The sequence below is a fragment of the Cibotium barometz genome, chromosome 8 (genome assembly GCF_041138505.1).
Source record: "Cibotium barometz isolate CiBa-2024 chromosome 8, ASM4113850v1, whole genome shotgun sequence".
Taxonomy (NCBI): Eukaryota; Viridiplantae; Streptophyta; class Polypodiopsida; order Cyatheales; family Cibotiaceae; genus Cibotium; species Cibotium barometz.
This window is the reverse complement of record NC_141053.1, coordinates 12026398-12037849: the sequence shown is the minus strand read 5'-3', so window position 1 is coordinate 12037849 and position 11452 is coordinate 12026398. Positions and strand designations below refer to the sequence as shown.

The following is an 11452-nucleotide window of genomic DNA, read 5'->3' as shown; positions in this document are numbered from 1 at the left end:
AAGCCACAGCTTGTTAGAGGACAGACAAAACATCCAGGGTTTCCAACTGTGGAGCCGAGAGAATCAAGTTACCTTATTTACTTCATAAAAAATCATAGTGATAAAGAACCCCATTCAGAAGACCAAGATGCGGAGACAGATGAACATGAGAAAGCAGGTGTTCTTAGTCTAGTGTCCCTTTCTAAGCAACTTGCTCGCCAGAGTCTCTCTGTTAAGAGGGATTTTGATTTCTCAACGGAGGCTATTGAAGAGATGCCAAAGAGGAAGAAGCAGAAGAAGAAGCAGCAACGTCTTAGCACTGACGTGAAGGAAGAGAAGGAATAATTTTTTGAGAGCAATGATCTAGCTCTAATTGATGAGAAACTCTTCGATTTTGTCTGTAATGCGGGAGCTGCTGCTAAAGACTTTCACAATATTGCAAAGATGTTTAATAAGCCTTTGCAAGTGGAGTCCATTTTGCATCACCATGCAGAGTACCTGTCGAAACACAGGGAAGATTTTGAAAAAATAATATCCAAAGGAAGGCTGCTGCTAAACAATTAGGCTTACGTGCACTTGCTAGATTATGCACTAAGCAGGAAGGCAAACAATTTTCTATACAAGAATTACCAGGAACTACCATCTTCCTACAAGCCTTCTTGGTGTACCTTGCACTTAAGTTGTTGCAGGCTATTATATGAGCCATTTGGATTCCTCTGCTACCTGCAGTGCCTCTATAAAGACCTTCCTGAAATGGGTGAAGAACTACTGTATGAAGGTACTATCCAAGATGAAATTCCCCCAGAAGATAGATTACCCTCCGAGGAGGCAGAACTTGAGGAAGATATTGAATTAGTACAGGAGGAAGAGGATTCAAAGTCGATGGATATTGTTGCTCTAAAGACGTCAACAATATAGAGACCACTGGATGTAGATCTCTTCAAAGTGGAGCAGTGTGGTCTAGTATTGCCAGTGCTACTAGAATTCGTTATTGATAACAATCGTTATGTACTGTTGGCTGACATTCAAAATATTTTCAGCCTGAGGGAAGATTTTGCTTTATCTGCAATTGCCAATTTTCTGGAAGAGGGTAGTGGTTTTGTCTCGAAACATGATGCAGATGACTTAGCATTGGAGAAAAATTATAATAGTAAAGAGTGTCTTAGTATTTGTTTGGGCAAAGCATAGAAATTCAAAGAGGATGGATTTGTGCCAGATGATAAAACCTTCATGAAGCTGCAGGCCAAATATGGCTTTGATAAGTTGAATGACTCCACAAAGGAGTTTATGAACAAAGTAGGAGAAGATACTAAAAGTTCTATTAACCTTTGGCAAGACCAACTGTTCGTGTGATGAGGGCAGATGAGACTCAGGTTCGTGATGAGGACAAATGAGACTCGGGTTCTCTCTCTCTCTCTCTCTCTCTCTCTCTCTCTCTCTCTCTCTCTTTATGTATGTGTGGTGTGTGTGTGTGTGTGTGTGTGTGTGTGTGAATTTGATATGTAGACTTATGTTTCCTTAATTATTTTGTTTTGCATAGTATATTTGAAGTCAAAGATAAATTCTTATAGTGGCATAAAAGGGAGTATTTGGCCGAGACACAGCTCGAGTCCCACTGATAATATTCATAACTGGAATGATAATAATGATTTCAACAAATCACTATGAGATTAGTGGATTGTGCTGTCAGATTGCTATTGTTAACACTTGACCCGTAAATCAAGTTAAGGGATGACAAATTGAGAACTTGCTTAACTGAAATTTTCGTGGAGGAATCTTCAGAAGGGAATTTTTCGGTCTAATGGACCATTATCATGTTAAAGATATGAATGATATGATTTGAATGAATTGTCATTTAATGATGAGTTCCATTTAAGGGATAATTATCCCAGTATTCTGTTGGGTTGACCAGAATATAAGGAACCCAGGAAAAAAATTGGATCTTAAGAAAAAGAGTTGTCCTCTACCTTGCGAGATGAGGACATCTCGCACTTTTCAAGTGGGGTAGAATGTAAGATTCTCCCCCAGCCTTCGAGGTATACAGGAGTAAGAATCTCCCTTTCTGATCTTATAATTATTCTCTCTCTAAAATAAAAGAAAGATTCTGTTTAAAAAAGGAAGAACCTTTTTCCTGAATACTTCTCAAGAGTCCCACCTGTTTTAAGGTTTCAGAACAATGAGTTCAGAAGTGAGAATCGATGTTTTGGATATCAAGGTTTTGGTCTTCATTCGAGTACGGCCCAAAAGAAGTTCTTTATCTCTTGGGAAGTATAAGAAGTTATCTCCCAGATATTGTGGACCAAAGAAAGTAGGTGATTTAGCTTACGAACTTCTTTTATCTCCTCATCTCAAAGTTCTGAATGCCTTCTATAGAAAAATGTGCCAAACCCAAATCATGGAAAGACGGTAAAACTTCAGTGGTAAGTTACCGTTGGCTTCTAAGTTACGCTAGCTCCTTCCTTTATATAAGTCGTAACTTTTACTTATCGTTCACAGTAATCTTACTCCCATCGATCTCCTTTCTTTCTTAATCTCCTTCATGGCTTGGCAACAAGAATTAGTTTTATCCATAATGATTCCTCTCCTTCAAGACGCAAGTGAGTCTGTGAAGAAGGATTTTATAGAACAGTATGAGCGCTCACTTTTCTCTCACTTGGGAACTTCTGTAGCTCAGACCAAATGGCGGACCTATCAAGACATAGCTAGGGTAACACCCTGGGGTCAGCAGCACTTTCGTAACAATGTCCGCTTAGCCATGGTTATTGAAGCTTTGGGTTTGGGTCCCCGATACTACTGCGTCATGAGATCAAGGCATCTTGGGTTTTCTGAGCGGGTCTTCTTACTGGCGTGTTTTCTTCCTCATGAGAAGATATGCCTTTACCCCATTTTTGGCTTGCCTCTCTCAGAGGTCCTTTTGTTAGATCACCTCATACCACTGAGATAGGTGCGGCAATAACCAACAGAATTATTCCCATAGATGAGTTACCTTATACTTGTGCAGCTTGTGAGTGCTGTTTTTGTGACCATATGATGGACGGGCTTATGGAAGTGTAAAGAGTTCTTCTATCTTTACTGTATAAGTTTCGAGAATGAATATAGTTTAAATCTTGTTCTTATCTTGCTCTTTTTGAGACTTTTCTTGGTGGTTAATCTTGATTAAAATTTTTCTCTAAGTCTCATATTCGTGCATCTTGCGAAATTACCCTAGTTTGCGAGATGAGGACATCTCGCGTTTTTTAAGTGGGATAGAATGTAAGATTCCTCCCCCACTCCCTTTTTGATGTCTAGTATCTTCCCCTGTAATCAATCCCTCTTCAGAAATATAAAGACCTTGTTTCTAACTATTTTAACTTAGAGAGAGAAAATATTCTAGAGAGAGAATATTCAGATTTTGAATATTTTTGGATAGAAAAATATCTCTTATAATTAAGATGAATTTTCCTGAAACAAAAATTCAAAAAGAATTTTTCAATGTGCAATTGGAATTAATTGGAAATGTGTATAAAGGACCTTAGCCTAAGGGTCTAGATTTTCAGAAATTTTTGGATTATGGTCCAATTAAGGTTCCTATGGGCCAATAGCATCAATCCATGTGTAGGGAGGAGATAAATCCAATTTGTAAAAGAAGATACCCAAAAATGAGTAAATGCTCACATAAGATGAAGAGTTGAAAATGTACAAGGTTTATTAGTAAAAAACTATGAGCAATATTAAAAATATGAGATATTTTGGGTATCCAAAAATGAGTAAATGCTCACATAAGATGAAGAGTTGAAAATGTACAAGGTTTATTAGTAAAAAACTATGAGCAATATTAAAAATATGAGATATTTTGGGTATAATGATTCCATTTTGACACGTATGTAAGGAAGGGGAGTTCTTTAAAGGAGGTGCATATTTCACATAAGATGAAGAGTTAAAAATGTACAAGGTTTATTAGTTAAAAAAACTATGACACATATGTAAGGAAGAGGAGTTCTTTAAAGGAGGTGCATATTTCACATAAGATGAAGAGTTGAAAATGTACAAGGTTTATTAGTAAAAAAACTATGAGCAATATTAAAAATATGAGATATTTGGGTATAATGATTCCATTTTGACACATATGTAAGGAAGGGGAGTTCTTTAAAGGAGGTGCATATTTCACATGCTTGAATGAGTTTTAAACTCATAAAAATTGAGATATTTCATCTCTCCTCTCTCCTCATTCAAGTCTAGTTCCAAAAAGTTAGCTTAACTGACCTAAAAATGGTCAAAAATTGACCAAACTGATTTGGAAAATTCTTGAATCAGTTTGTTTGGTTAGGAGCTCAATTTTTCCTATAAATAGAAGCCTACCCCTTGTTGAAAAATATATAGTGTTTATGCATCGTTACTCTACTCCACCTAAGCCAAGAACTGTGAATTCATTAATAATTCACTAGTTTTTGGAGCTTCCCTCTTTCTTCAATCCCCATTGGTGTCTCCATCAACATACTTAACCAATTGATTGGTTGGGGGCCTCTACCGTGAAGAAAGAATCAAGCAATTTGTAAGATAATTAATAAATTTTGATCATTTTCTATAATTTCTCAATGTTTCTCTCTTCTCAACCCCTCTCAAGCTTGAGAAGCTTAATTAGAATGGTTTTTGAATGTTATTGAAGTTAATTGATGAATGGTAGTGAAGAGTTATATAATTTGATGAATGCTATTGAAGTTAATTGATTAATGATAGTTAAGAATTACATAAATTTCTATTTATGCTTAATTCAAATAGTTTTTATGAAATTTCTCTCTCACTCAAGAAATGGTCATACTCATGACCCATTCTCAATCCAAATGAAGCTTTTCATAAAGCTTTTTCTTAATCCAAGATTAATCTATACTTGAGGTCAAATTAATGACTTTTTTCTATGCTTTTAGTTTATGTATTTCATGAATATTAATGATTCAATCTATTATGGATTATTGATCTAATTAGAGATCATTCTAATTAATTCTTAATGATAAGCTTTATCTCTTAGAAAAAATTGAGATTTATCAGTCATAACAGCGGAGCTATGGCAAAATTTTTATAAAAATTATGCATAAAATAATTTCATTCAAAGCATGAAAAGAGGACTTCCTACCATATTCTAGGAAATTATCATCTTAGATTAATTGAAGATATTCATAGAAAAATTAATTTTTATATTATGCATAATTGATTTTCATGCATAGAGATATGCATAATAGATTATTATTTTAACATAAAAGTGTTACTTTTATCATAATTAGATTTCATGCATAGAGGTATGCATAAAAGATTATTATTTTAATGTAAAAGTGTTACTTTTAGCACAATTGAATTTCATGCATAGAAGTATGCATAAGAGTTGATTATTTTATTATAAAAGTGTTACTTTTATCATATTTGAATTTCATGCATAAAAGTATACATAAAAGTTGATTATTTTATTATAAAAGTGTTACTTTTATCATATTTGAATTTCATGCATAGATGTATACATAAGAGATGATTATTTTATTGTAAAAGTGTTACTTTTATCATAATTGAATTTCATGCATAGAGGTATGCATAAAAGTTGATTATTTTATTATAAAAGTGTGACTTTTATTATATTTGAATTTCATGCATAAAGGTATACATAAAAGTTGATTATTTTATTTTAAAAGTGTGACTTTTATTATATTTGGATTTCATGCATAGATGTATGCATAAAAGATATTCTTTTATACTAAAAGTGTGATTTTCATCATAAATGAATTTTATGCATAACTTAGATACATAAGAGAAATTCTTTTATTCTAAAAGTGTAATTCTTACCAAATTGAATTTATGCATAAGAAGATGCATAAAAGATTGATTTTTACTTCGAAAGTATTAATCTCCTTAAATAGAATTTATGCATAAATAAATGTGTAAATAAATCTTATATCAAATATAAGAATTCTCTTGTATTTTATAAATAGATATGAGATGTGATAGGATGTGATAAGAGGTGTATAAGATGTGACAAGAGGTGATAAGATGCTTATGAAATAAGTTATGAGGTGATAAGATGAATTAAGATTTGATAAGATGTGTATGGGATGAGGTAAGAAGTGTATGTGATAGGATAAGATGTATATGGGTTGTGATAGGACGAGAATGGATGTGATGTAAAAGATTAGATGTGAAGGCATATGGGGTTATATCAATGGGAATGTGAAAATGGATGTATGTATGTGGATGTGTGGATGTGGAGATGGGAGTATGGATGTGTGGATGTGGAGATGGGAGTGTGGATGTATGAATGTGGAAAGGAATGTATGCATGAAGATGTATATGCATAGATGTGAATGTGGATGTAGATGTGGCTGTATAGATGTGAATGTGAAATGTGGATGTGGATGTGGATGTATGTATGTATGTGGATGTAGATGTGGATGTATAGATGTAAATGGGAAGGTGGATGTGGATGTATGTGAATGTGGATGTAGATGTGGATGTATAGATGTAAATGTGGATGTAGATGTGGCTGTATAGATGTGAATGTGGAATGTGGATGTGGATGTATGTATGTATGTGGATGTAGATGTGGATGTATAGATGTGAATGGGAATGTGGATGTGGATGTATGTATGTATGTGGATGTGGATGTATGAATGAGGACGTGATAGTGGATGTATGCATGTGGATGTGGATGTATGGATGTGGATATAGATGTGTATGTATGAATGTGGATATGGGATGTGGATGTATAAATGAGGATGTGAAAATGGAGGTATGCATGTAGATGTGGATGTATGGATGTGAATGTGGATGTGGATTTGTATGTATGAATGTGGATATGGGATGTGGATGTATAAATGAGGATGTGAAAATGGAGGTAAGCATGTAGATGTGGATGTATGGATGTGAATGTGAATGTGGATGTGGATGTATGGATGTGGATGTGGATGTGGATGTGGATGTGGATGTGGATATGGATGTATGGATGTGAATGTGGATGTGGATGTATGGATGTGGATGTGGATGTGGATGTGGATGTATGGATGTGGATATGGATGTGAATATATGATATGTGATGTGAAGGAATCTGAAGTGAAGAGATGAAAAATGATGTGATTGGATGAGTACCATTTGCAAGACTGGTGAGAGAGATATTGCAAGATCTCCAGTGAATGTCTCGTAATAGGTTGGTTCTATGCAAGACTTAGTTCTACAGTCAACAATGTGCAAGGATGGTCAGCCCAAGCGTTGCTAGCTCTTCAAGAAGCAGCTGAGACATATTCGGTGGACCTCATGCATGATGGTCAGTTTTAGCAGCTATTCATGCGAAGCCCATCACTCTTATGGACAAGGATATGAGACTTGTACTACGAAGGATTCGTAATAATGGTGATGCCTTCAGTTTGAACTTGGATAATATGATTTGAATAAATCATATGATGCGTTGTAAACCTGTGTTTCAATGTACTTGTAATCTATGAGAAGTGTTTTTAATATACAAGTACAATTTGATGTTTCTTTCTCAATATCTTGGGTGTTATTATCTTTTTCTCTCGTATAGTTTTTCAAGTTTATTGAAAGCATTATTTTTTTGTTCACAGGCCTCATATTATGGATTTAGGATTTTTTCACACAACATGTATGCGCATGAAAGACTATAAGTGTATAATATTTCAATGAATTTAGAAAGTTATCTTTACTAAAAAAATTACTCTAAAAATATAGTAATAATATAGAAAGTTTGTGATAGCCTGAAGGGCTATCACAAACGTCAGCTGATCTGGACTCACCCCTTCCTCTTGCATCTGTCTGTACGACTGTAGAGCTCTTTCTCCTTGGCCCTGCTCAACATTGCATTGCATTCTTTTGAAACATGCATGGGGCATCAAGAATGATGTATCAATCATGTCTTCAAAGGTGATGTGCATATATCTTGGTACGTACCTGAGATGATGATAATAATACAGCCATGATCTATCATGCCTGACTGCTGACCAAACTCACATCATTCCTTTGCCTCTCCTAACAACATAATCCACAAGATCCTGTGTGTGGAAGATGCCATTTCTCAAGCTTCTTTGCAGGAGAGAGCTTTTTCTGTGGGTGCTTGCGATCTCCTCAAATAGGTGGGCATACTTCCTGCTTGTGCTCCTGCCAGGCTTCCTTTCATGACCTTTCTGTCTAGAGTTTGGTGCACACTCCTACAGCCCAGAATCAGCATAATTCATTGACATCAAAATATATGCAATAGACTGCTTGGGCTGTAGTTTCACTGCATAATCAAATGCATGTTTTGCCAGCTCTAAATTGCCATGCATACGACATGCACCCAGCAAGTGCAGCCAGCTGGTCAATCCGGCCTGCATCGACATTCCCCCCAACATATTCTCTACCTTCTTGAAATCTCCTGCACGCCCTAGGAGATCTACTATACTATCTAAGTGCTTAGGATCTGGGGTTATGCTATGATCCCGGCTCATGGACTCAAAATGCTCAAGTCCTTCAGCAACAAGGCCAGTTCGAGTGCAAGCTGAGAGAACTGAAGTGAATGCTAATCCATCAGGCTTGATACCTGCCAGTTTTAATTTTTCAAACATGTGCAAGCTTGCTACTGCATTTCCCACTCCAGCATGACCAGCAATGCATGCAGTCCATGATACAATGTCAGGATTACAAAGTTCATCAAAGATGGCCTGTGCATCTACCATGCTTGCACAAGTGGCATAGGCGTGTATCAGAGGGGCTACCACAGAGGTAACCTGATCATAACCAGCTGAAACAACGTCAAAGTGAACCTGTTTACATATCTCCAAACTTCCTACTCCACTGCAAGCTTGCAGAGTGCAGCTAAGTGTAGCATCATCCAGGGTCACACCCTCTTTTAGCATCTGTCTGTACAACCAGAAAGCCTTCTCTTCTTGGTCCTGCTCAACATATGCTGAGAGCATCGCATTCCATGACACAATGTCACGCTGGGACAGCTCTTTAAACGCATCCTCCGCTTCCACAATGGTCCCACACTTGCCATACATGCTTACGAGGGTGTTACCAACAAGTACATTTGATAAGCAGCCATTCCTCTGAGCATCTGTGTGCAACGTCCGTCCAATTTCCAGAGACATCATCTTGGTTGATTCTTCCTTCTCTGCAAGGGTGCCACATGCCTGAAGGGCACTCACAAATGTCAAGTGGTTTGGACTCATGCTTTCCTCTTGCATCTGCTTGTACAACAATAAAGCTCTCTCTGCTTGGCCCTGCTTAGCATATTGTGACAGCATAGCATTCCATGACACTACACTGCGTCTGCACAATGCAGAGAACACCTCCTCTGCTTTTGAAACGGTTCCACACTTGCCATACATACTTACAAGGGTGTTGCCAATAAAAATGTCTGATGCATAGCCCTTATTGTGTGCATCTTTATGCAATGCCTGTCCTATTTCAAAAGCCATGACCTTGATTGATCTCCCCTTTGCGACAACAAGAGAATCTTCTTTCTCTAAAAGGGTGCCACATGCCTGAAGGGCTATCACAAACGTCAGCTGATCTGGACTCACCCCTTCCTCTTGCATCTGTCTGTACGACTGTAGAGCTCTTTCTCCTTGGCCCTGCTCAACATATGCGGAGAGCATTGCATTCCATGACACGGCATCACGTTGGGACAATGCAGTGAACATATCCTCTGCTTCCCCAAGTGCCCCACATTTACCATACATACTCACGAGAGTGTTCCCAACAAAGACATGGGATGTGAAGCCTTTCCTGCGGGCATGGTTGTGCAATTTCTTGCCCTGGGTAAGGTCAGGTATGCTGCCACAAGCTTTGAAGAGACTGGCATAAGTGAAAGCGTTGGGCTCTACACCATCCTCTTGCATGCATTGATGCAATTTGAGGGCTTCCTGCCCGCAGCCACATTCTACGTGAGCAGAGATCATGGCCGTCCATGAGAAGACACTACGGTGAGGCAATTTACAAGATAACTGGAATGCGTCATCGATGGCACCGCATTTTGCAAGGGTCACCACCAAGTAGCCGCCGAGCAAGCCAGTCAGCTGGACCCGATGATGCGTAAGATGGGCATAGACTCGCTTGGCATGAGCGAGGGCCTTCTTCCTGCAGCATGCCTTGAGGAGGAAGAGGTAGGTGTTGGTTGAGAGGGATGTGGGCATGCGGGAGAGGACATGCAGCGCCTTATCGAGCTGCCTCTTTTCGCAGAGACTGTGAAGAAGCTTCTCGCCATGGTGGTGGCTATCATCGTCATCATCGTTGTTGTGATGGATCATCCAGTCACCGCGGCTTGTATTGCTGGTGGTCCTGCAGCCCGAGGGACGGGTGTTCCACCATCCTGCCTGTGTCTGTTGCTCGCCTCCTCTTCTCCTTGTTTAAACACTGCAACCTTCTTCCTTAAAGGAATTAGTTAATGTGTGCCTTGCATCAAATATTATTAAGGTCAAGACCTTAGGAGGCTGGTTTTTAGAAGATTACCATAGCACATAGTGTCATCATTTCTTCTATTTGACATTTTTTTTTGGAACATGGAACAATAGTTATATATATATATATATATATATATATATATATATATCCAAAAAAAACTTTATAACCAACTTCACCGAGTTACAAAATCATATCCACAAACTCTATGCCCTGCTTTACAAGTCCTTCTTACGTAAACTACATATCAGATTCCACCTTTCATCTTCCAACACAAAAGAAGACTGCCCCTAGGAAAGTTGGTATCCCAGTTGTATCCCATGAAATGTGACCTTGAGTTCACTAACTCTCAATATATAATCCCTAGGCTGGTGCTTCTATCTCTATTGACTTCCCCTACTTGGAGTGGCCTTGTTGATCGCTCTCCATGCATGGTGGCTTTTCCATTTCAAAGTGATACCCTTGTATGCTCAAGAATAGTTTACCATCATCCCTTTTTGCATGAGTACCATTAATTACTCATAGGTGTGCTTAATGGCTTCCCATTATAGATCAGAATGAAACTTCACTAGGTTGATAAGCCTCTAATTGGGACTGTATGACCATCATAGGAAGATGTCACCTTGTTCTTTCATGATTTTTCTTCTTAAAAAGGAATCCACTTCTCTCTCTCTTAATATGAGGGGGAAAAGAGGCTGACACTACTAGGCAGTAGATTTGAAGGAGAAGATGCCTAAAAAAACTCTCCATGTGGCATCACCAAAAGTCAATGCCAGTGTTCTCCTTTTATATTTAGTAAGATGGAATACTCGTCCTACCCTTAATCATGAGTTGGGGGCATGAATCGTGGATTCACAGTTTTAATTAACATGCAATTTATAACTTGGGTTGTTTTTAGCTTTAACCATGTAGTCATTGGCACACATGATTTTGGGTATTGATTGTATAAAAGAAGGGACTTTTGACACCTAATTTGTTAGTATACATTCAATGCCTGCCTCTCAGCATGTATCTCACATTGATGTATGGTGCACATTTGTACGGCCCCCCATTATGAGGAGAA

The 11452-nt window shown here is 37.8% G+C and overlaps 1 protein-coding gene across 1 annotated transcript; it reads right to left on the bottom strand.

Annotated features, from left to right (window-relative positions):
* Positions 1–7621: 7621 nt before the first annotated feature.
* LOC147635907 (pentatricopeptide repeat-containing protein At3g53360, mitochondrial-like) lies at positions 7622–10397 on the bottom strand. Its single transcript, XM_086801309.1, has one exon. It carries the CDS (start codon positions 10236–10238, stop codon positions 8157–8159), a length of 2082 nt encoding a protein of 693 aa, XP_086657435.1. The 5' UTR covers positions 10239–10397; the 3' UTR covers positions 7622–8156.
* Positions 10398–11452: the final 1055 nt, after the last annotated feature.